The 27434-nt window shown below is 39.8% G+C and overlaps 1 protein-coding gene across 7 annotated transcripts in view; it reads right to left on the bottom strand.

Moving 5' to 3' along the window:
• HERC1 (HECT and RLD domain containing E3 ubiquitin protein ligase family member 1) overlaps positions 1–27434 on the bottom strand; it is a 683410-nt gene that overhangs the window by 184519 nt on the left and 471457 nt on the right. For all 7 annotated transcript variants that reach the window (XM_053717285.1, XM_053717288.1, XM_053717289.1 and 4 more), the window contains exons 41-44: positions 21728–21888; positions 21100–21216; positions 19942–20152; positions 7971–8095 (exon numbers count right to left, since the gene is read on the bottom strand). In XM_053717285.1, coding sequence (XP_053573260.1) covers positions 7971–8095; positions 19942–20152; positions 21100–21216; positions 21728–21888 — 614 coding nt within the window. The remainder of the gene's footprint in view (positions 1–7970; positions 8096–19941; positions 20153–21099; positions 21217–21727; positions 21889–27434) is intronic.

Raw genomic sequence — 27434 nt, 5'->3', positions numbered from 1 at the left:
AGGAAGAGGACCTCTGAAAACCTGCTGGACTGCCATGCTGTCGCACAGCATTCGAAGTAAGTGCTAACTTTTTTACTCTGGGTCTGAAGCACACAGAGGATTCAGGTCAGAGAAAGTATAGCACCTTAATGGGACATAGATCTCCTAATTACAGTTATGGGAGGATTTTTTTGACCGCTTGCAGAGGCACTGGGGCTTAGGAGAGTGGCTTGAGGGTTTTTTAATTTGAAAAGAAAATCTGAGGATAATGCCCTTTATCTGTGAGGGCTAAACCGTTTAGGATGTTAATTTTGTATTTTTTTAAACTGGCTCACTTCAGTTGTATGTGCCGTTTATGTTAGCCCCCAGGTTCAGTGTGTAATCTCCCGGCAGTCTATCCTTCATATAGTAATGGCGACTGGGAGAGCAGGTATATATTACGCCCACGAAGGGCGGGTGTTAGTTTTCGCACTGTTTTTTGTTACAGCAGCGCAATTTCCAGTTCCCTTTTTGCCTTGGTTCAGGCTCTGGGACGTGATATTCACGCCCACGAAGGGCGGAGCTACGTTGGGTCTTAGCTAAAGCAGTTTTCTGACTGGGGCTATCAACACGTACAATGCGTACTTATTTAGTTAAACATGTGGGTCCGGATAGCGCTACAGCTGTGCTCCGGACCTGTTTTACTATCGGTCATACTTTTTCTAAAAGTACGTACATGATTGTTTTACTCTGTTGTGGGGCTCACAAACTGAAACGATTTGCTCAGCTCACAAGCATAGTAAATAAATAGGTTGCTGTTTATAATACAGAGACAGCACACAAGAATGAAGACAGCACTCAACGATAATAAAAAAAGAGGTTGCTGTTTATAATTAAAGAGACAGTAATGTTTTTGCCTGTTAATTTTTTATTAAAAGATGTTCAAGGTTTATTTACTTAATCCATCTTTTGTGTCTTAGGATGGGACAAGTACAAACAATTAATGAGTTACTTTTTTATATTTAAAGTGACAGTAACAGTATCAGTTTTTATCTGTTAATCTTTATTTAACGATATTCAATGTTTATTTGCTTGCTCCATCATTTGTGTCTTAGGATGGAACAAGAACACACAACAAATGAGTTACTTTTGACAGTAACGTTTGTCTTGATTTAAAAAGAAAATTTAGAAAAAGGATTCTGTCCTTTCTGAACATTCTCCTACTAATGGGAGTCTTTTGACTTTGGTCATTCTATGCCACAAATTTCTCCTTCAGTGTCCCACATAATGTTATGGTCCACATGCAGTGCCCTGCACTTCCTCTTGCTCTTACGTTGCATTTCTTACATGATTGTTTTTTGCAACGAGGTAGTATGCATTATTAGAGGAATTAATTTCACTCAGTAGGGGTGATTGATTTAATAGTTGCTATCCCAGCTGTTTCTTCCCTATTACAGGAAAGAGGAAGATACTTCGGGATTATCTGATAGAGAATACTCAGGGTCAGTTGACTTAATCGTTATTTGATCCTGAGGTTATTTTTTTTCTCTGTTTTTTTTTAGCTGCCAGGGGCGACCCAGACTCTGCTGGTGTTCTCTAGTGCGTCCAGTAGGTTATTAAGGAATAGAAGGAACGCTTTTATTATTAAAAAAAAAATTAAAAAAAATGAAGGATTTTTCCATAGTGGGCTTTACTATGGAGGCTGGACAAGCATTCACTGGGGTGGACGGAGTATTCTCCAGCCTGCCCGTGAGAACCTTGATTCCCCTACAGGTCCTATAGATAAGAAGTAGAAGGAGACGTACACCAGGGTTTCTAATGGCAACCTTCTGGGTACTCTGCTACTGTCACTAGTACGACGGCATATGGGTCTGATGTGTTTTTCTGATGCTGCTAGGTCATAATCTCCCCTGGATAAGGACCCAGGATAGGATGAAGGCCTTTGAGTTGGCTACTTCCTTTATTTCTATTTTTTCCCTTCGGGGTTTGCTGTACCAATGCACAGAGTTCTTTAGTTAGAGTCTGTTCTACGGACGTATGCTCTAAGTTTAAGCTTTTAGCGATTCCTTGCAAGGGGGCGACCTTGATGGGATCTGGCTTGATCAAAGTTATATCTTTTTATCCTGCTGTTCAATTGGACACAGCCTGGAGGACATGTCTCCGATCCGGGACAGGATCTTGTTGGGCAGACTATCCCTTTTTGTTCAGGCTTGGGTGCGGGGTGTTCAGGATCCCTTGGCTTTAGAAATAGTGTCCCAGGGGTACAAATTGGAATTCAAAAATGTTTTTCCCTATTGGCAGATTCCTGCCTTCAAGATTATCTGCAGACCAGATAAAAAGAGAGACATTCTTACGTTGCGTAGAGGATCTCTCTGACAGGGGAGTGATCGTTCCCGTTCCAGCGCAGGAACAGGGTCAGGGTTTTTACTCAGTTCTGTTTGTGGTTCCCAAAAAAGAGGGAACCTTCAGACCAATCTTGGACCTCAAGAGTCTAAGACAAATTTCTCAGAGTTCCGTCTTTCAAGATGGAAACTATACGTTCCATGCTACCACTGATTCAAGAAGGTCAGTTCAGGACCACAGTGGACCTAAAGGTCGCATGCCAACATGTTCCCATTAACGGGGGCAATTACAAATTTCTTAGGTTTGTATTCTTACCAAACACTTTCAGTTCATACCTTTCTGCCTGGCCACTGCTCCAAAAATATTTACACAGGTACTGGGATCTCTTCTGGCGGTTCTTCGACCATTCGGCATTGGAGTGGCGCCGTATCTGGACAACATTCTAATTCAAGCGCCATCATTTCAACAAGCCAGATACCATATCAACCTGGTATTATCCTTCCTGTGTACTCATGGGTGGCAGTTAAATCTGGTAAAAAGGCTCCTTGTTTCAGAGTACAAGGGTAACCTTTATAGGGACCATAATAGATTCCCTGTCAATGAAATTTTTTCTGACAGAGGTCAGGAAAACAATGTGGTTACATACCTGTCGTGCCCTTCAGTCCACTCTCTGGCCTTCGGTGGCTCAATGTATGGAGGTAATTGGGCTGCTGGTGGCGACAATGGATATCATCCCTTTTGCTCGGTTCCATCTCAGACCTCTACAGCTAAGCATGCTCAGGCAATGGAACAGGGATTTTACAGACCTATCTCCTCTGATAACTCTAGATCAGGAGACAAGGGATTCTCTTCAGTGGTGGTTGTCTCTGGATCATCTATCCCAGGGAACCTGCTTTCGCAGGCCGGCTTGGGAAATTGTGTCAACAGACGCCAGCCTTCTGGGGTGGGGAGCTGTCTGGAACTCCCTGAAGGCTCAGGGACTTTGGACTCAGTCAGAGTCAGTTCTCCCTATACACATTCTAGGACTGAGACTGATTTCTGGCCTGGACTCGGTTAGCCGTGGCCAAATTTATTGGGTTCCAGTCGGACAATATAACTTCTGTGGTTTACATCAGTCATCAGGGGGAACAAGAAGTTCCCTAGCGATGTCGGACGTATCCAGAATATTTCAATGGGCGGAGATCCATTCTTGTTGCCTGTCAGCAATCCACATCCCGGGAGAAGAGGCAGATTTCTTGGGCAGACAGATGTTCCATCCGGGGGAGCGGGAACTCCATCCGGAGGTGTTTTCCAAGCTGATCCTCAAGTGGGGACAGCCGGAGACATCTCGAAGGAATGACAAACTTCCGAGATACGGGTTGAGATCCAGGGACTCTCAGGCGGAATTAATAGACGCTCTGGCGGTTCCTTGGAACTTCAATCTAGCATACCTGTTTCCTCTATTTGCACTTGTTAACTGGGTAGTTGCCCGACAATCAGGAGAGGGCGTCGGTGATACTTATGGCACCGGCATGGCCTCAGAGAATTTGGTATGCGGTCCTGATAGAGATGGCATTTCTACCACCTTGGAGACTACCGTTAAGAAAGGACCATCTCACTCAGGGTCCTTTCCTTCATCCAATTCTAGCTTCTCTGAAGCTGGCTGCGTGGAGATTGAACGCTTAATTTAATCTAAGCGTGGGTTCTCTGATCCGATCATAGAGACCTTGATTCAGGCTCGTAAGCCTGTACCTTGAAAAATCTACCATAAGATTTGGCATAGATACTTTTATTGGTGTGAATCCAGGGGCTCCTTTTGGAGTAGAGTTCGGATTCCTAGAGTTTTGTCTTTTCTCCAGGAAGGTCTGGATAAGGGTTTCTCTGCTGGTTCCCTAAAGGGTCAAATTTCGGCTCTATCCATTTTTATTTCACGAACGTCTAGCAGGTGTAACAGATGTTCAATCTTTTTGTCAGGCCTTGGTAAGAATCAGGCCTGTGTTCAAACCAGTTACTCCTCCATGGAGTCTTCTTCTAGTTTTCAAAGTTCTTCAAGGGGCTCAGTTTGAGCCTATGCATTCCTTAGATATAAAGTTGCTATCTTGGAAAGTTCTTTTTCTGGTTGCTATTTCTTCTGCGCAAAGAGTCTCAGTACTCTCGGCGCTACAATGCGAATCTCCATACCTTATTTTCCACTCAGATAAGGTAGTGTTTTAGAACAAACTTAGGTTTTTTTCCTAAAGTCATTTCGGAAAGGAACATTAACCGAGAAATTGTTGTTCCTTCCTTGTATTCTAATCCTTCTTCCCAGGGGGAGAGATTTCTTCACAATTTAGATGTGGTTCGGGCCCTGAAGTTTTATCTTCAGGCGACTAGGGACTTTCGTCAGTCCTCTCCTTTGCTTATAGTTTTTTCTGGTAGATCAGAAAGCTGTGAATTCTTCTCTTTCTTTGTAGATGAAGAGTATCATATGTTTTGCATATGAGAATGCTGGGCAGCATCCTCCTGAGAGGGTTACGGTTCATTCCACTAGGGCTGTGGCTTCCTCATGGGTATTCAAAAATGATGCTTCTGTTGAACAGATTTGCAAGGCTGCAACTTGGTCCTCTCTTCACACTTTTTCCAAATTTTCAAAATTTGATACTTTGGCCTCTGCTGAGGCTGTTTTTGGGAGGAAAGTTCTTTAAGCAGTGGTGCCTTCCGTTTAGGTTCCCTGTCTTGTCCCTACCCTTTCATCCGTGTACTATAGCTTTGGTATTGGTATCCCACAAGTAAGGATGAAATCCATGGACTCATCGTATCTTGAGAAAGAAAAAGGAAATTTATGCTTACCTGATAAATTTATTTATTTTTCGATACGATGAGTCCACGGCCCGCCCTGTTCTATGAGACAGGTTTTTAACTTTTTGTTAAACTTCAGACACCTCTGCTCCTTGGCTTTTCCTTTCTCTTGCTAGCTTCGGTCGAATGAATGGGTTGGGAGGGAAGGGAGGAGCTATTTATACAGCTCTGCTGTGGAGCTCTTTGCCTCCTCCTGCTGGCCAGGAGGCGATATCCCACAAGTAAGGATGAAATCCATGGACTCATCGTATTGAAAAAGAAATACATTTATCAGGTAAGCATAAATTTCCTTTTCCCTTATGCATTTATGGGGAACAATTATATTAGGCTTTTAGTAGTTAAATGGATACTAAACCTGATTCTTTCTTTCATGGTTCAGATAGAGCATGCAATTTTAAGCAACTATCTAATTTACTCCTATTATCAATTTTTCTTCATTCTCTTGCTATCTTTATTTAAAAAAGCAGGAATGTAAGGTTAGGAGCGGGACCATTTTTGGTTCAACACATGGGTAGCGCTTGCTGATTGGTGGCTACATTTAGCACGCCACTCATAATCTGAACTTTAGATGGATAAATATAATTATTATTTTCTTCGAGTTTTAACCCTTTAACGACCAGAGCTGCACCCTGTACGTTGCTGCAGTTCCGGGCTTCTCTCTGCCGCGATCTCGCTAAAAATAGCGAGATTGCGCTATTTCTGGGGCACTGCAGAAATAGATTTGCAGAGTTAAAGATACAGAGAGGGCAACTCTGTGGGCCTCTCTGCATCGGACAGTGGTGCCGATCTTTGGTGGGTGGACAGCGGTGGTGCCGATCTTTGGTGGGTGGGTGTGTAAGGAGGGAGGCGGATGGGCAGCCCATCTCTGGAAGAGGCGGGAGGAGGGCGGGAGTGGATGGGACCACTACGCCACGCAACAGGTAAGGAAAAAAAAAGAGAGGGGAAGTGAGAGGGAAGGAGGGAGGAAGGGCAATGAGGGGGATCCTATGTGGGATCCATTGAGGGAAAGGGATCTGGGGGGGGTCAGCTAAACTACAGAAAAAAAATTGTTTTTTTAAATAAGTATAAATTGAGGCAAACTGGCTGCCAGTACCTAAGATGGCAGCAAATAGGTAGAGGGGGGAGGGTTAGAGAGCTGTCGGGGGGGGGGGGACACAAAGAGGTTGGGGAGTAAGTGGGGATCCTACACTGCAGAATATATATATATATATATATATATATAAAGCAGCCTTTTATTTTAGTACTGGCAAATTTTCTGTCAGATGGGGGAGGGAAGAGAGCTGTTTGAGAGGGAATGGGGGGGGGGGGGGGATCAGGGGGTGGGATGTGTCAGGTAGGAGTGTAACCTATACACTAAAGCTAAAATTAACCCTACAATCTACCTAATTAACCCCTTCACTGTTGGGCATAATACAAGTGTGGTGCGCAGCGGCATTTAGCGGCCTTTAAAACCAAAAATGTCAAAGCCATAAATGTCTATTTCTGAATAAAGGGGATCCCAGAGAAGCATTTACAACCATTTGTGCCATGATTGCACAAGCTGTTAATAATTTCAGTGAGAAACCTAAAATTGTGAAAAAATTAACTATTTTTTTTATTTGATCGCATTTGGCGGTGAAATGGTGGCATGAAATATACCAAAATGGGCCTAGATCAATACTTTGGGTAGTCTACAAAAATAAATAAATAAATATATATATATATATATATATATATATATTTTTGATAGGTAAATATAAGAAAAGGCTCTATTTATGTTAAATGTAGAAAAATGCTCTGGTCTTTTGGGGAAGTTTTTGTCTGAAATGCCCGGTCCTTAAGGCGTTAATTTGCCTCTTTGCCTTTGCCAGTTAATACGAAGATGAACTTTGCTACTAGCACAAGCTCCCTTTATTTTTTCTAATACCATCCAACAAGACAGTGCAGTTGCAAACCAATTCTGTCAACATTTCATTAACCCTTTTTATAGATATATTTTTTCATTTGAGCATTGTAAGTATCTTACCTTGTGTATTAACTATACTAATTATTTTGGACCAGATTACAAGTGGATCGCTAAATATCACTTAAATGAAAGCGATATTTGCGCTCCACTGTGTAATACCAGCGTATGCTAATGTACGCTGGCATTAGAAGTTCAGAGCAACGTGAAAACGACCTCGCTTTCGCATTGCTGGGAAGCATTGCGCTCACGAGCAGCAGCGATGTCTTGCAGCGATGGCAGCAATTATTAATATATTTTAACTGTATATGCTGATATACATATATATGTATTAACATATACACATATTAACACAAACATATATGTATATAAGCATATACATATATATTAAACACACAGTTCCCATAGCCTGCACTTTTCAGTGCCGTATTTTATTAATTTTTTTTAACACCCCACTCCCATCAACTTTAACCGCAAAAATACTGTCTAGTGCAGTGTTTTTCTTAAAAAATAAAGATGCTGCCATCTTTATTTTTTAATAAACTTCACTACACAGTATTTTGGGGACATTTGGGGCATATTAACATATTTGTAGAAGAAATTGAATTCACATCAGTTAGTTTTGGGTGTTACATTTTTGTTGATTGCTAAAACGACTTCCTGCATTTTTGTTCTGATAGTAAATGCTCTGCTCTAGAAACCTATGAGAGTGTGCTAGTGGCCCAGTCAGAAACAACAGTTAGTCATATAGAACATGATTAATAAACCCCAAAATCTATGCTCATAAATGACAATATGTTGCATTTATTGCACTGCCACATTATATGACTGAAACATAGATATTTTTACTGTATCACCCATTAGCTAAGGCTAAAAACAGCAGTAAAGATGTATGAATTATTTCCTGTACCTGCTCGTGCTAGCAAAGTACGTGCAGCTAGGTCAAACTTCTGTCTCCTGGTAACAGTGGACCTGCCTCTTGTTTGCTGCCCATTGCTGGATCCGGCATTTTCTGACTGCTCCATGTTGTCTGGGCTGCAAGAGAAAACACTGCGTTGGAAATAGAACGTTTCAAAGTGTAGCTACTGTGTCAAGTACAAATTATCCAGTAATACACACTCAATTTACACTTTTGTGAGGTATGGAAATGAGCACGAGAAGGGATAAATGTTATCTTCTATATTTACTGTTGAAAAGCCACTGAAAACAAACAAATTTAACAAGATGAAAACAATATGAGTTAAGTAAAGGGTATGAAATTAATAACGCAATGGCTTGTTATTTCTCACACGCCTGTAAATGGGCAAATTAGCGCACCACTTTTAATCTAGCCCAAAATGTAAGACAGTACAAATCACTGTTTTTGCAACAAGTATGTTGCAAGAAGGGAAAATGTATTAACCTTCCATCATTTTCTTTACTTTCCTCAGACTTATAATAGTATTCACTAAGTAACATGTATTTCTCTTAAAGGTTAGAGTTAGATTCTCCTTATCTGTTGGCAAACACATTACTTCTTGCTGCTATAAACTGAATTCCTCTGCTGACCCTCTTTGAAAAAAGCTGGTTCAGATAAACTGATTTTTATTTGTAAGAGCCAGTATCTACCGATGTGTAAATTTACAAGATCTCCCAGAGGTCTGCTTGTCTTAACAATAAAGGGCATTATGCACAGGATGAGATACTTGCTTGTAGTATGCAAAAATATATTATTTGTAAATATTCTAAATAAATAGTACCGTAAAAAATATTACAACACATGCTAAAAGTGCACCAAATGGCTACTGAATGCACCAGTAACCTTATTATCACACACTAGCATTATACCCAAATGCAATGAAAAAGGAATGCCTCAAAAACAATAGCACTGCATACCACTCACATTAATATAATATATATACACACACACACAAGTGAGTTAAATTGAAAGAAAATCCGCAAGCACTTATCTTCATTAAAAGTTCAGTTTATTCAGCAAATTAAAAGATGGATAAAACCATAATACACATCCTTAAGCAACAAGAATAAGACTTTCTCCTCACAAGCTGAGCACCTTCAGTCCTCCTTGAGCTCAATTAAAGAACTTGCCTGTCAGTTATTGGAGATTGCTATCCCTAAGACTGAGAAGGGGGTTGGACATTATATACACACGCTGGACTGAGAAGGATAAGCTATACAGCGTGGATGTGGCAGATGTGAGCTGCAATTAACTAAAAGGAACTCTCCCTATGTCATGGTCCTATGAGGACAAGGAGTCAACTACCCGGTCAGGTGAGCACCCTGTGGATACACTAGGCTGCAGTGGTAGTCGGTGGTGTGGCTGGGGTCTAACAGCCTTCATCTGGGGATTGTGTCTGTACTCCCACTAGGAGAAGAGATAGCCTGATCGTTACTGATTGTGAGTACCCGCCTCAATTCCCACGCTGATCCTCCTTCTGACAAAAGCCTGTCCACCTCTGTTTTGCTTCTTGTCGTTTTGCACAATTGCAACAGATTTTTTGCTAACCTATTTACTTATATATATATATATATATATATATATATATCACAACAATGCCATAAAAATATGATGCTAGGGGGCGTGTCCGTGCAGCGTTCTGAGTAGGACGCATTCTCTGTGGGCTCCAAAAGAACCTTCAATAATCCGCCAATTATTGGCTGTAAACAGCAAAAACAAAGACTTATTTATAGATTACACCACAGACTAGGTGTCTGGGACTCAATATCCTCTTATATTGCTGTATTAATGACATAGGGGACACAGTTCGGAGTTAGGCCTGAGGCGGCGGCCTATTGCCAGGTTTCCACCCTCCCCCCGGGAAGAGCTGGGTTATCAGTGCTGCCGGAGACCATCGGCTTACTGAGTCTCTTCACCATTCATAATCAACTGGGACTTATATAACTGACAACATCTTAGAATCACAATAATAGTAGGCAGCGTGCAGAATTCTTCTATTATATCTCCTTTAACAAAGATCACTATGGGAGAATCAGAAATGTATCATCACCTACTACCATCTATGGAAAAGCTGGAGAAAATCTTTGAGAAGCTGCTCGACAGGGCCCCATACGACTACTTACTGAACAAACTCTGCTCCTCCGATGCAACGAGCAACCAGAGAGAAAGAACCTTAGCAACCCGCAATCAAAATGGCGGAGGCTCTATAGCACCCAACAGCGCTCCTCGGAAAAACTACGCAGGGCGCCACAGCATCATACCCTGCCACGGAGACCCACATCTACCAAAGGACTCTAGATCCAATCCGGAACGCAAGCCTACCATGAAAGCAGACCTAGCTCCGACCTGTAATAGGGATCACTACCCAACACCAACCTCTCCGCAGGCTCCGGCACTTGTTAGATGGCACAGCAGACCAGTTGGAAGCTCCAAGCTGGATAAAACTACAAAGATTACCCTGGGTGACATGGCCGATACTCTTATGCAACAAGAAGTTGTACAGAAGGGCTCTGTGCATACCCACAGAGTCGAAAAGACTATCCTTTCAGAGGCCTTGCAACAGACACTACAGATGACAAAGAGACTCTCCGCTATGTTCTCAGATCTGGGGCCTAACAAAACGGACGGACACAGATGGCGGAGACCTGTAACTTCCACAGGTGGGGGCATAAGACTTTCTCATCGGGATGACCAGTTCCCAATAGTAGGAGAGGGATAGGCTGCAGATGCCCCTCTCGGACGATATACCCTTGTCCAGCCTGACCCCACAGAGGACTATGGCTTTTCCCCGTTATGTATGTTAAAAATTTATTTTGCAAAGTTCTCTAATTCTCTAGCTTTATTTTTAAGACTCTAGGGGTATAGGAAGTTATCCTTTTATTAGAGACTACATAAGTTCTATTATATGATAGAGTACGGCACTGTGTTAAGTAGTATTGCAGCGTGTTTGTTCTGCCATTTCCAAAGAATTTAAATATGATATGTTGTGTTGTAGGGTTCATGTAAGCAAACTCTCCCTTGCAGCTCAATTTCGGTTCTTATTTTTACTGTATATTTAGCACCGGAGGATTATTAACTTTAGAGCTACTTATAGAGACTGCTGCTCTTTAACATATTGGTTAGCTTTGATAGACTGCTCAAGGCGTGATCTTCCCCCCCTCTGTGAGGCCTGCGGCGGGTGGGATAGCTTAAAAACTTAATAAGGCAGCAGCCATAAATATCAATCCTTCTACCCCCGTGTCGGGGTTATAGCTCACAATGCATCTATTTGCATTATCGTTAATTTCCCACAAAGTCTCACGCACCAAAATACACTATGTTGTTGCACATTTATCTTTAACGCCCAGCACCAACTTTAATTTTTATCATATTCCTAGTATAATCTAAACCACACCCTTAAAGGTTTCAAGATATATCTCTCAAATGGTCATTGTTCTTTTTTTTTTCTTTCTCCCATACACACTCCCCCCTCCTCCAGTTCCTATTGCTCTCCCCCCCCCCCATCTCCTTTTGTTCTTCCTAATTCTTATTTTACTGGGTTTTTTTTTGTTTTTTTTTGCTCTGAGTTCCCAGTACTATCTTTATCAATCCTAGTAACTAGATCCATGAGCGGTCTATTCAACTAAGAATGGGAACCAAAAGGAAATACACTGACTCACAGCACATGGCTATAACTCTTTTTCTTGTTGCACTTCACTAATAATGATTAAGTATACGCTGTGTTCTCTCGAAGCCTGTATAATGTACTACAATGGTGATGTTTTACTTCTCCTCTGGTGTATAATCTGTACATTCAATTCATAACGTGTATTGTTATTTATAACTTAAATAAAGCTCTTTTGAAAATTAAAAAAAAAATAAAAAAAAAAATATGATGCTAAAGCAATTTGTATTTAGCCAATTGCAACCATAGCTTATGAACCCGAACTGCATGAAAAACATAATTTATGTAAGAACTTACCTGATAAATTAATTTCTTTCATATTGGCAAGAGTCCATGAGCTAGTGATGTATGGGATATACAATCCTACCAGGAGGGGCAAAGTTTCCCAAACATCAAAATGCCTATAAATACACCCCTCACCACACCCACAATTCAGTTTAACGAATAGCCAAGAAGTGGGGTGATAAAGAAAGGAGTTAAAAGCATCAACAAAGGAATTTGGAAATAATTGTGCTTTATTCAAAAAATCATAACCACCATAAAAAAGGTGGGCCTCATGGACTCTTGCCAATATGAAAAAAATTAATTTATCAGGTAAGTTCTTACATAAATTATGTTTTCTTTCAGGTAATTGGCAAGAGTCTATGAGCTAGTGTCGTATGGGATAGCAATACCCAAGATGTGGAACTCCACGCAAGAGTCACTAGAGAGGGAGGGACAAAATAAAAACAGCCATTTCGCTGAAAAAAAAATGAATCCACAACCCAAATATAAGTTTATTCTCAAAAAAATAAAAATAAAAACTTAAATCATAAGCAGAAGAATCAAACAAACAGCTGCCTGAAGAACTTTCCTGCCAAAAACTGCTTCCAAAGAAGCAAACACATCAAAATGGTAGAATTTAGTAAATGTATGCAAAGAAGACCAAGATGCTGCTTTGCAAATCTGATCAACTTCATTCTTAAAAGCCCAAGAAGTGGAAACTGATCTAGTAGAATGAGCTGTAACTCTCTGAGGCGGGGCTTTACCTGAATCCAAATAAGCTTGATGAATAAAAAGCTTTAACCACAATGCCAAAGAAACGGCAGAAGCCTTCTGACCTTTCCTGGAACCAGAAAAGATAACAAATAGACTTCCTGAAATCTTTAGTGACTTCAACATATTTCAGAGCTCTCACCACATCCAAAGAATGTAAATATCTCTCCAAAGAATTCCTAGGATTAGGACACAAAGAAGGGACAACAATTTCTCTATTAATGTTGTTGGAATTCACAACCTTAGGTAAGAATTTAAATGAAGTCCGCAAAACTGCCTTATCCTGATGAAAAATCAGAAAAGGAGATTCACAAGAGACAGCGGATAATTCAGAAACTCTTCTAGCAGAAGAGATAGCAGAAGAGATGGCCAAAAGGAACAACACTTTCCAGGAAAGTAGTTTAATGTGCAAAGAATGCATAGGCTCAAATGGAGGAGCCTGTAAAGCCTTCAAAACCAAATAAGACACCAATGAGGAGAGATTGATTTAATGACAGGTTTGATACGAACCAAAGCCTGTACAAAACGATGAATATCAGGAAGTTTAGCAATTTTCCTGTGGAATAAAACAGAAAGAGCAGAGATTTGTCCTTTCAAGGAACTTGCAGACAAACCTTTATCCAAACCATCCGGAAGAAACTGTAAAATTCTAGGAATTCTAAAAGAATGCCAAGAGAATTTATGAGAAGAACACCATGAAATGCAAGTCTTCCAAACTCGATAATAAATCTTTCTAGAAAAAGATTTACGAGCCTGCAACAGAGAAAACTCTATGACTAAGCACTAAGCGTTCAATTTCCATACCTTCAAATTTAATGATTTGAGATCCTGATGGAAAAACGGACCTTGAGATCGAAGGTCTGGCCCCTTAATGGAAGTGGCCAAGGTTGGCAACTGGACATCCAAACAAGATCCGCATACCAAAACCTGTGAGGCCATGCTGGAGCCACCGGCAGCACAAACGATTGCTCCATGATGATTTTGGAGATCACTCTTGGAAGAAGAACTAGAGGCGGAAAAATATAAGCCGGTTGATAACACCAAGGAAGTGTCAACTCATCCACTGCTTCCGCCTGAGGATCCCTGGACCTGGACAGGTACCTGGGAAGTTTTTTGTTTAGATGAGAAGCCATCAGATCTATTTCTGGAAGACCTCACATCTAAACAATTTGAGAAAACATATCTGGATGGAGAGACCATTCGCCCGGATGTAAAGTCTGACGACTGAGATAATCCTCTTCACAATTGTCTATACCTGGGATATGAACCGCAGAAATTAGACAGGAGCTGGATTACGCCCAAACAAGTATCCGAAATACTTCTTTCATAGCTTGAGGACTGTGAGTCCCTCCCTGATGATTGACATATACCACAGTTGTGATATTGTCTGTCTGAAAAACAAATGAACGGTTCTCTCTTTAACAGAGGCCAAAACTGAAGAGCCCTGAGAATTGCACGGAGTTCCAAAATATTGATTGGTAATCTCGCCTCTTGAGATTTCCAAACCCCTTGTGCTGTCAGAGATCCCCAAACAGCTCCCCAACCTGAAAGACTCGCATCTGTTGAGATCACAGTCCAGGTTGGACGAACGAAAGAGGCCCCTAAAATTATACGATGGTGATCTAACCACCAAGTCAGAGAAAGTCAAACATTGGGATTTAAGGATATTAATGATATCCTTGTATAATCCCTGCACCATTGGTTCAGCATACAAAGCTGGAGAGGTCTCATATGAAAACGAGCAAAGGGGATCGCGTCCGATGCTGCAGTCATGAGACCTAAAACTTCCATGCACATAGCTACTGAAGGGAATGACTGAGACAGAAGGTTCTGACGGGCTGCAACCAATTTCAAACGTCACTTGTCTGTTAGAGACAAAGTCATGGAAACTGAATCTATCTGGAAACCTAAAAAGGTTACCTTTGTCTGAGGAATCAAAGAACTTTTTGGTAAATTGATCCTCCAACCACTAGTTGATTCACGTGAGATTCTGCAGAATGTAAAGACTGAGCGAGTACCAAAAATATCGTCCAAATAAGGAAACACTGCAATATCCCGCTCTATGATTACAGAGAGTAGGGCACCGAGAACTTTTGAAAAATTTCCTAGAGCTGTTGTTAGGCCAAAAGAAAGAGCAACAAATTGGTAATGCTTGTCTAGAAAAGAGAAACTCAGGAACTGATAGTGATCCGGATTAATTGGAATATGAAGATATGCATCCTGTAAGTCTGTTGTGGACATATAATGCCCTTGCTGAACAAAAGGCAGAATAGTCCTTATAGTCACCATCTTGAAAGTTGGTACTCTTACATATCGGTTCAAAATCTTTAGATCCAAAACTGGTCTGAATTAATTTTCTCTCTTTGGGACAATGAATAGATCTGAATAAAACCTCAGGCCCTGTTCCTGAAACGGAACTGGCATGATTACCCCTGATAACTCCCGGTCTGAAACACACTTCAAGAAAGCCTAAACCTTTACTGGGTTCGCTGGAATGCGTGAGAGAAAAAATATTCTTACAGGTGGTCTTACTCTGAATCCTATTCTGTACCCCTGAGAGACAATACTCTGAATCCAATGATTTTGGACCGAATTGATCCAAACATCTTTGAAGAATTTTAATCTGCCCCTACCAGCTGAGCTGGAATGAGGGCCGCACCTTCATGCGGACTTGGGGTCTGGCTTTGATCTCTTAAAAGGCTTGGATTTATTCCAATTTGAGGAAGGCTTCCAATTGGAAACAGATTCCTTTGGGGAAGGATTAGATTTATGTTCCTTATTCTGGCGAAAGGAACGAAAATGGTTAGAAGCTTTAGATTTGCCTTAAGGTTTTTTATCCTGAGGCAAAAAAACTCCCTTCCCCCAGTGACAGTTGAAATGATTGAATCCAACTGAGAACCAAATAATTTATTACATTGGAAAGAAAGAGAAAGCAATCTGAACTTAGAAGTAATATCAGCATTCCAAGATTTGAGCCACAAAGCTCTTCTAGCTAAAAAATCTAAATACATATATTTAACCTCAATTTTGATATAAAAAATGGCATCACAAATGAAATTATTAGCATGTTGATGAATCTATTTTACAATGCTAGACAAATCATGATCTGATACTTGTTGCGCTAAAGTTTCCAACCAAAAAGTTGAAGCAGCTGCAACATCAGCCAAAGAAATTGCAAGCCTAAGAAGATGACCTGAATATAAATAAGCCTTCCACAGATAAGATTCACGTTTCCTATCTAAAGGATCTTTAAAAGAAGTACTATCTTCCGTAGGAATAGTAGTACGTTTAGCAAGAGTAGAGATAGCCCCATCAACTTTGGGGATCTTTTCCCAAAACTCCAATCTAACTGCTGGCCAAGGATACAATTTTTTAAATCTTGAAGAAGGAATAAAAGACGTACCAGGCCTATTCCATTCTTTAGAAATCATCAGGAACTGGAAAAACCTCTGGAATAACAACATGAAGTTTATAAACAGAATTTAAATGTTTACTAGTTTTAATATCAAGAGGACTAGTTTCCTCCATATCCAATGTAATCAACACTTATTTTAATAAAGAACGAATATACTCCATTTTAAATAAATAAGAGGATTTGTCAGTGTCAATATCTGAGGCAGGATCTTCTGAATCAGATAGATCCTCATCAGAGAAGGATAAATCAGTATGTTGCCGGTCATTTGAAATTTCATCAACTCTATGAGAAGTTTTAAAAGACCTTTTACGTTTATTAGAAGGCGGAATGGCAGACAAAGCCTTCTGAATAGAATCAGAAATAAATTCTTTTAAATTTACAGGTATATCTTGTGCATTAGATGTCGAGGGAACAGCAAAAGGTAATTAACTACTACTGATGGATACATTTTCTGCATGTAAAAGTTAATCATGACAAATATTACAAACCAGAGCTGGAGGTATAATCTCCACAAGTTTACAACAAATGCACTTAGCTTTGATAGAACTGTTATCATGCAGCTGGGATCCAACAGTGAATTCTGAGACAGGATCAGATTGAGACATCTTACAAATGTAAGAGAAAAAAACAACATATAAAGCAAAATTATCAATTTCCTTATATGGCAGTTTCAGGAATGGGGAAAAATGCAAACAGCATAGCCCTCTGACATAGAAAAAGGCAAGAGGCAAAAAGAAATGGGGTCTTAAATAATGAAAATATTTGGCGCCAAGTATGACGCACAACAAACAGAAAAAAAAAATTTGGTGCCAAAAATGTCCGAAAACGACACACTCGCGTCATAGATGACGCAACCTTATGAAGGACTCGGCGTCAACTAAGACGCCAGAAATTACGAATTTGCGTCAATGAACGTAACTTCGGGCTAAAAAATCTGGCTACAAGAATGACGCAATAAACTTTGGCATTTTGCTCCCTTGCGAGCCTAATTCTGCCCGCAAATTTAAAAGACAGTCAATTTGAAAAAGAGACTATACCCCAGGTAAGAAATACATTTTCATAAAAAAGCATTTCCCAGATATGAAACCGACAGTCTGCAAAAAGGAAATATACTGAAAACCTGAATCATGGCAAATATAAGTACAATACATATATTTAGAACTTTATATAAATACATAAAGTGCCAAACCATAGCTGAGAGTGTCTTAAGTAATGAAAACATACTTACCAAAAGACACCCATCCACATATAGCAGATAGCCAAACCAGTACTGAAACTGTTATCAGTAGAGGTAATGGAATATGAGATTATATCGTCGATCTGAAAAGGGAGGTAGGAGATGAATCTCTAAGACCGATAACAGAGAACCTATGAAATAAATCCCAGTGAGGAAAACCATTGCATTCAATAGGTGATACTCCCTTCACATCCCTCTGACATTCACTGTACTCAGAGGAATCGGGCTTCAAAAAGCTGAGAAGCGCATATCAACGTAGAAATCTTAGCACAAACTTACTTCACCACCTCCATAGGAGACAAAGTTTGTAAAACTGAATTGTGGGTGTGGTGAGGGGTGTATTTATAGGCATTTTGAGGTTTGGGAAACTTTGCCCCTCCTGGTAGGATTGTATATCTTATACGTCACTAGTTCATGGACTCTTGCCAATTACATGAAAGAAATATAATCTAATATTACCGGTAATTTAATACCACTTTTCAGTTCCTTCTGCAATAAGGTACTAACACACACAAGAAAAGGGGAAACCCTACAACTTGCCTTTTGCTGAAAAAAAGTAAGATTATGGGTTAACAACAGGGAGAGAAGCATCACCACTCTGAAATATGTCTGGTAGCAGATGGAGCAATTACCAAAATTGTGTAGATTTAGACACCAATTAGCAAGCGCTACCCAGGTACTGAACCAAAAATGGGCAAGCTTACATTTTTGCTTTTTCAAATAAAAATATCAAGAGAATGGAGAAAAATTGATAATAGGAGTAAATTAGAGAGTTGCTTAAAATTGCACACTGTATCTAAATCATGAAAGTTTAATTTTGACTAGACTATCCCTTTAAGTAATGGACACTGCACAAATTAATTTACAAATAATACTAAAAAAAAGGGTAAAATTATGAATACATAGAGCAATGATTTCTATTAAGTATAAATCACTGCATAATGCATTTTTAGTACAACAATGAAAAAGACTGGGATAACTTAATACTGTTGTCAGTTTGGACACAGAGAAAAGTAATACCAAACACAGCTAAACAATAAGGGACAAATTACAAGTGATGCAATAATTTTTCCCCCGCTCAATCGCTATATATAGATATGTTACAGGTAAAGTAGTCAGATTACCCAAGCAGCTCTGGGTAAAACCCGATGTAGTTTCATTCTCCATCTACACTATTTTTGCCTCTGCCAGGGGGGTACAAGGAAGGAGCCATGCCGATCCTCTGGCATCCACCCCAAGAGCCACCCTTGAACCCCCAGATGGAGGCAAAAAAAGATAGTAAGGATGTGTGAATTACAGTGGATCGTATATATGTTTGATAAATGTATTTGTCATTGAAATGTGCTAAAAATCAGGTAATTTTTTTATTTAATCAAATATATAGAAGATGTGGGAATTACAATGCATCGTATATATGTTTGATGCATTGATTCGATGCACTCTGAGTAGATTTATGATGTTACTTTGGGTTTTACCCAAAGCTGCTTGGGTAATCCTAGGATTACCCAGGTAATGCTAGGATTACAAAATTTCGAATTTTATCCGCAAAATACACGCACACACATACACATATTTAGACCTATATAAACATTGGCAATCTCTTAGTAAAATACCTTGCCATATACCACTTACCTTTTTAACTCTCTTAAAACCTTTTTATCAATATTTGCAGTAAATTATATTTTTAATAAAATGTGTATATACGAGTGTGATAGTTTTTTTTAAATATGGTTTCATGTGTAACTTGTTTTTTAACCCTTACACTTTACTTCAGGTCTGAAGTCACACTAGAAAATCTAGTGCAGTTTCAGCTTTTGCTCACGTGCACACTATAACTTTCAACTTGTAATTTGAGCACAAGTTAGCACGATTGTGATCACCATTGAAAGTATGAGCTGTGCTAGAGCGATGTCGACCGCACTAACCCTTCTCTGGTAAATGCAATGGACTTGTAATATCAAGTTGTAATCTAGCCCTAAGTCTGAAGGATATGCAAACTGTTTGCACAATAAAGGAAGGGGAACCGCATATAACGTGCTATGAATGTGTTCAATACTGACTTGGGAAAAGTACATGGGATAGCTCTGTTGATTTGCTTATTCATTCATTATTTAATCAGCTGAAAGTGCTATTTGGTATTTGTGACTGAAACCTCAAAAAAAATATTGAGGTATTATGGGACCATTGGTATTCATGTTATGGATATAAGAGTCATCATTAAAGAGGGGCATGAGCAATGGAAAGGGAGCAGAGGGTACAAGGAAACATTAATTTTCACGCAAAAACACCAACAAACTGAAGGGAAAGAAAAGTGTGCATGAAGAGGAGGAATTCCTTTACACCAAGTGGTAATATGTAACATATTAATCATAAACCATCTTTGCTTCATGTGCTACAATGATGAGCGTCAGAGCAATATGCTTTCTTTTTCTACAATATGCATCATACCCATTATGTTTACCTCCATTATCCAAGTTATCCTTTTACAATTTATTATTTGATATGAACTCCTACAAAACTAGCAAGATATAGTTTATTTATTATGCGTAACAATATTCTACTCATTACCTACCTCTCACAAAAGCACAAATCCATCTCAGGGACATCTGCAGAGGGAATGTCTCCAGCATAGGCGGTGTCACTTGATTTGCCACCAGCACCTGAGACTGCTATCCCTTGGCATGACTCAGTGGTCCTACCAGAGAACCTCTCCTCATCATCAGGATGCTCAATCATCCACATGGCTAGTACAGTGATGTTTTGTGGATCAGCTTCTCTAGCACCTGAGCAGGACACAAGCACAATGGTTTTTATGGACCATTATCAAAAAATGAAAAGCAAGAACCCATTCTAAAGACACATACACTGAACTTAACAGTATAGGGATGATCTTCTGGAAATAGGAGCATAGATTAGGGGAACTCCTAGAGCAAACCATGAACATTGTATGGTTTTCTTATTTAGCAGTCTAACAATTTTGCAGTGGAAGCTCTAGTTTGTTAGGTAGATTTTGCTTTTTTTTGTGGAGTACAGCTGATCTGTGAATTTGACCACTTTGCAGTATAAGTCAAAATTAAATTTTCATCATTTAAACAACACACACAAACACATGACACGCTTTGCATGTCCTAATAATCCTGTATGCGTGATATGTAAAGACTGCTTATATGAAACACACGTCAGGTTCATATGTGTGTATATCTGGCTCTAAAACCTCTATCCAGTTCTTATGTGGGTATATCTGGCTCTAATACCTCTATCCAGTTCATATGTGGGTATATTTGGCTCCAATACCTCTATCCAGTTCATATGTGTGTATATCTGGCTCTAATACCTCTATCCAGTTCATATGTGGGTATATTTGGCTCCAATACCTCTATCCAGTTCATATGTGTGTATATCTGGCTCTAATACCTCTATCCAGTTCATATGTCTGTATATCTGGCTCTAATACCTCTATCCAGTTCATATGTGTGTATATCTGGCTCTAATACCTCTATCCAGTTCATATGTGTGTATATCTGGCTCTGATACCTCTATCAGGTTCATGTGTGTATATCTGGCTCCGATACCTCTACCGGGTTCATATGTGTGTATATCTGGCTCTGATACTTCTACCGGGTTCATGTGTATATATTTGCCTCTGATTCTAGCCAGTGCGCCCCCCCCCCCCCCCCCAGCCATTGACCTTACCACATGTCCCTGGAATGCAGAAATAATATGCAGTTACCTGTGGCTTCCATGGCCTTTTTGATCTGTCTAATCGAAAACCCCATTTCTAGAAGTGGCACAACAACTGCTGGAGGAGGTGGAGAAGTGGAGAGTCGGCTACTGGGATCAGATAGTGCTGAAAAATATAACAACAATATAGTGCTTAAGTAATATAACACAGTGAGCGAGTTAAGTGGGATAAGACTTATGCAAGAGGCTTGGCAAAATTAGTATGTGTGGCTATTTTAATGGCAATTAAGAGATGATTACATATGTGTGGTACACCACTTTATAACACTGAGTAGATCAGTTACTTTTTTCTTACAGAGATAAACAGCATATATATATATATATATATATATATGTTATCTTTTACTTCTCACCTGTGCGGATTGAGTGTATATATACAGGTTGTTTTTCAATTGAGTTGTACAGTTTATAGGTCACATTAAAGGTGGAAAAAGTTCTGAAATTATTTATCTTTGTCTCATTTTTTTACATCACAGAAACCTGACATTTTAACAGGGGTGTGTAGACTTTTTATATCCACTATATATATATATATATATACACACAATATATATATATATATATATATATATATATATATATATATATATATATATATGTTATCTTTTACTTCTCACCTGTGCGGATTGAGTGTCTTGTAGCCTGAGAGTCTGGGGAGGTCAGACTTTGCCTTCTGCCCATCTCATCAGTGGGTGACGTGGGCAGTGATGTGATGGGAGGGGTCTGGGCTCGTCTGGTGGGCAGAACTGTGGTGGTTGGGTAACTTGAAAACATTTGCCTGAGGATGAAAAATATTAAAAACCTAATTTATGCTTACCTGATAAATTTCTTTCTTTCCGGATATGGCGAGTCCATGGAATCATCAATTACTAGTGGGAATATCACTCCTGGCCAGCAGGAGGAGGCAAAGAGCATCACAGCAAAGCTGCTATATATGTCACTTCCCTTATCCATAACCCTCAGTCATTCAGCCGAAATGAAAGAAAATGATAACACAAAGGTGTAGCGATGCCTGAGATTTTAGTTAAAAATAACCGTCTTAATGGGTGGACCGTGGACTCACCATATCCGGAACAAAATACATTTATCAGGTAAGCATAAATAATGTTTTCTTTCCTAAGATATGGTGAGTCCACGGAATCATCAATAACTAATGGGAACCAATACCCAAGCTAGAGGACACAGATGATTAGGGAGGGACAAGACAGGCAACCTAAACAGAAGGCACCACTGCTTGAAGAACCTATATCCCAAAAGAAGCCTCAACCGAGACAAAGCATCAAATTTGAAAAATTTGGAAAAAAATGCAAAGAAAAAGAAAGTAGCAGACTTGCAAATCTGCACCACAGAAGCTTCATTTTGAAAGCCCAAAATGGAAGAGACAGCCCTCGAATAATGAGCCATAACTTTCTCAGGAAACTGCAGCCCTGCAGTCTGAAAATCAAACAAAGTAAACTTCTCAACCAGAAAAAAGAGAAGTAGCAGTAGTTTTCTATTACAGAGAAAACAAACAAAAACAGAAACCCGCACAACGTCCAAATTGTGCACACACGTACCTAAAAAGATAAGAAGGAGGACACAGAGAGGGAACGATTCCCAAACAATATTTCCACTTAGGATAAAAAAAACGTCTTATCCAAAATAAGAGAAAGTGAATCACACTGCAAAGCTGAGAGTACCTAAACTCTCCAAACAGAAGATATAACAAAAAAGAAAACATTCCAAGATAAAATTTTAAAATCTATGGAATGCTACGGCTCAAACTGAGCCTACTGTAAAACCTCAAAACAAGGTTAAAAACTCCAGGAGGAGCAACAGACTTAAACACAAGCCTGATACTAAACCAGGGTCTGACAAAAAGGTTACAAGTCTGGCACATCCGCCAGACACCTGTATAAAAAAGAATAACGCAGAAATCTGAACCTTCAGAGAACTGACAAAAACGTCCTCCAGAACGTTCCAGGGAAGGGCAAAAACCCGTAGGAATCCTGAACATACTTTCAAGAGTAGTCCATAGATTCACATCAATCAGGAAAAATATGCCATAGGTTATGGTAACATTTACCAGTAACAGGCTTGCGAGCCTGAACCATGATCTCAATGACCAAATCAGAAAAACCACGCTTAGACAGAACTAAGCATTCAATCCCCAAGCTGAAAGCTTCAGAGAAAACAAAAGTTGGATGAAAGAATGGACCCTGAATCAGAAGGTCCTTCCTCAGGAACAACCACCAAAGGTGGAAGAAATACATCTCTGGCTAAGTCAAAATATCAGATCCTGAGACTATGCAGGAACAAGTAAAATACAGATGCTCACTCCCATATGATACGATTAATAACTTGAGAAAAGAGAACAATCAAACTAAAATCCCAAGGAACCGCCAGGAAATAAAGAACATAACTTGGAAGCTAGACAAACTGCCATTTCCAACTCCAACACCCCCCATTTGAGGGATAACTTGGAGAAAACCTCCGGGAGAAGCGCCCACCTCCCGGGATGAAAAAATTGACTGCTCAAAAAGTCGGCTCCCTGTATTCACTCTAGAAACTAGACAACTGAGGCCAATCCATCAGAACATTGTAGATCGCTCTCTACTCCAAGATGGTTATGGGAAGAGCAGACTCCTCCTAAGTCCCTAGTCAACAACCCAACAGGTTAGTGACCTATGGACCCTATTACTCAGGAAGGTCTTCTAAAGCGTGTGCCCCAAGACAGATGCTCCTGAGAAAAACAAAACATTCTGGAGAATGCGGGTAACGATCCCGTTACCTCTCGCAAGCAAAGCGAGCGCTCTACCACTAATTCCCCTCTCTTATCCACAGGGAAGAAACTCATGTTGACAGATCTAGATCTAGCCTCCAAACAAAGCCACAAGATCCTCGGTCCACTAGCTAAACATGCATAATTGCAGACTCTGAGATGGATCGAGGAAAGGGATGATGTTCAATGAAGCAACCATCAAACCATTACATCTAACATTGATCCACTAAAGGGCCAAACAGAAAAGTGCCGAAAGATGCAAAAAGAAAGAATCCTCTATTTCCTGACCTCTGACAAAAATATTTCCAGATATAGGGAAAACTGGTCTATTCCCTAAGAAAACTACCTCTGTAGCTGGAACAAGGGAACTCATTTTCAGATTAACTTCCATTCGAGGAATGAAGATAGACAACAAGATTTCGAAATGAGAGATTGCTTGTTGAAAGATGGCGCCTGAACCATTATGACGTCCAGGAATGCACCACAGCAATTCCCTGAAACCTGATCACTGCCAATACATTCACAAACTGAAAGTGATTGACAAAAAGGCAAAACTCAGAAGCTTAAAAATACACGTCCTCCAGGACTATGGTCACTATGAACCGACCCTTCTAGTTCAAAAGGAACAGGTCTAATATTCGATGTGGGGATTTAAAAGCCCCTGTTTCTTGTCACTTTGTGGAGGCTGGTCATAGAATCAGCCAACTTAGGTGGCAAGTAATTGACAGTGTAGGTAGGCTATGTAGAGGGGGTAACAGGGAACAGTTGTTGAAACAAAAAGAATCCTTTTGGATTCATAAACTTAATGCTATGGCCCCTATAGGTTTAAATAGGGAACTGGACTATGCAGTGTTTCTGTAAGCTTTACTATCTTTGGATAATTTAACATTTAAGGTATCTGCTTTGTGTAAGCATTGTTTTTAGATATATTATTAGGTTTTGTACATAAGATAAAATAAAGTTGTTAACATTTAATATATGTTAGGTAATACATTTAAGTATGATGTAGTAGAATATGTTCAGCACTAGGTGGTACTATGTTATAGTAAATAATTAACAGCATGTGAAGGGTTAAGATTTTTTGCCTTAAAAGGGCTGTGTACACACCTGTTAACTCTATGCATGATTAAGGGAATGGCTCCCGAAACGTTGCATTTGTTTGTACCTCAATAAATTTCTAAAGTTTTTTTACTATATTTGGTGCTGTGGACTGTTGTTTCACTAGTTCAAAAGGAAGAATAGAGCCATTGGTTTCCATTTGAAGAATGGTACCCCGAGACAACCTGTTGAGACACTTTAGGTCTACTATAGGGCAAAAGAATTCCCTCCTATTCGGAAACTACAAACCTGAATGATAACATCCTAGGCCCTGTTCTCTTTCAGGAACTGGAACTATCACTCACAGGGAAGAGAAGCCCCAAAGGCACTACAAAAATCCCTCACAGCTATCTGGCCTGCAGATAAAATTGAGAGATGAAACCTGCTTCAGGCAGGGAAGGAATGACTACTACGTAGTAACCCTGAAGTATTATGTCCACAGACTATCTGGGACATCTCTTATCCATGTTTGAAGACAAACCGAGAGAATCAATCCCACACTTAGACCAATCCCGGATTGGGGGCAAACTCCTTTTTATCAGAACTATTCCTGTCAGCTCAGGACAAAACAAGGTCTTACCCTTGTACAGATGCACCAGAAACTTGGACTCAGAGGAAAAATCCACTGTCAATAATGCCCTGTGGGCTAGTACAACGAAGCCATATCTTGGCTCCCCGGCTGAATTAGTTTGGTAGCATCAGAAATAAAGAATTGGCTAGCTTAAGAGCCTTAATTCTGTACTGGATCTGCTCCAAAGGAGTCTCTACCATATTGGAATAAAAAAAGGCATTGCACCAAAAAAATGCCACACTTGAAACAGTGACAATACAAGCTTCCATGTAAGTCACCAGCATAGGCCATTGATCCTGAAAGGACATCTATCCTCTCTAGGAATCATAATTCTCTTAGCCAGAGTAGAAATGTCCTACTACTTTAGGCACCATGCTCCCTGATAACTAATGGAGACAGCGACAGGAAACGTCCTTTTAAAGACAGGAGACGGGGGAAAAGGAAACCCTGACTTCTCCCATTCCTGTGAAAAAAACTCCTAACAAGGTCTGGAAAAGGAAAAAACTTCCACAGAGGAATCCTAGTACTTATAAAGTTTACTAGATTCTATAGGGTTGACAATGACAGACGTATCAGAGTTGCTCCAAGGTAGCCAAAACCTCCTATATACTATACACAAAGGTATCAAGCTTAAATCTGAAGAAAACTACTTCAGTATCAAATAAAAGAATTACATTGTCCAAATCTGAGATATTACCCTCAGAGGCTACCGACGTATTCTCCTCATCAGATCTATGAGGAAAGGCAACCAGTGTAGCAGCAGGAGATACAGAAACTTTACTAACTAAACCTCTGATTTTCCTCTTGTGAATTCCCTTTAGAACAGGAAAAACAGATAATTGCCACAGATATCAAAAATATCTGGGCAGCAGTATCCGCAGGCAAATAAGCTCCACCAGGAGACTGAGAGGATCTACAGGACACTGCATGTGACGCCATTAAGGCTTAGGACAGTCAAGGAAAAAAAGCTGTGGCATTGCCAGAACCGCTTCATCCAGAGAGACATAGGGCTGAGAGATCCAAAATTGGATCCAGGCTAAGCATGCAGCACATAATTGAAGACAAACAATTTTGGCCACAATACATAACAATATGTTAAACCAGTGAAAAGAGAAACGTATCCACTGAATTATAGGGGACTCTAGTACCATAATAGAAGAAAAAAAATCTTTATTAAAAAATTACCATGTACTGTCCCTTTAAGAACAGTACACCGGTAATCTACAAAGTGAAAAAAGAAATGATTAATACATGAATTAATAAACAGTCCTAGAACCCTTAAAGAGCTTAGCTCAGCATCAGCATGTTTTTATTCTGACACGCTCAGTATCAGCATGGTTAAACTTTGTCACGCTCAGGTTCTCCAAGAAAAAACTGCATAATGGACTAAAAAAGACGGCAGAACTTCCCTGTCGACAACCACAGAAATAAATTCAACAGAGAACTTCTCCACTAAAAAAATAAGAGTGGAGAAGTGGTCACGTGACCCGCCGAAGCAAACAAAGCCCAGAGAGAAAGCGCGCGTTTCTCCCTGCCCCGCCATGAAAAAGAAATGGCGAATACGCTTACAATGTGTGTCTCATAAAAAATGTATAGTTTAGTGCAGAAAACTCTAACTGCCATCAGTTTGAAACACTAGTACACTAACACAGATATGCATAAGCGGAGTAAACCGCTCAAACACAGAGAGAAAGTAATAATGTCTCAAACACACTTAGCTCAACATACAGCCTATGATAGATAAAAAAGGGGAAATACTTTTAAAAATTCTATTAAAAAAGTAATAATCCCTGTCTTAGTTTAGTCACAAAATCAGTGCCTGCTCCCTGCCATTAAACCTTTATAAAAGATTTGTGTCCCACATTACGTGCATAGAGCTTTAACCCCTTCAGTG

This window comes from Bombina bombina, chromosome 6 (assembly GCF_027579735.1).
Source record: "Bombina bombina isolate aBomBom1 chromosome 6, aBomBom1.pri, whole genome shotgun sequence".
In the NCBI taxonomy this organism is placed as follows: Eukaryota; Metazoa; Chordata; class Amphibia; order Anura; family Bombinatoridae; genus Bombina; species Bombina bombina.
The sequence above is the reverse complement of the archived record's forward strand: the minus strand, read 5'-3'. Positions and strand labels throughout refer to the sequence as shown.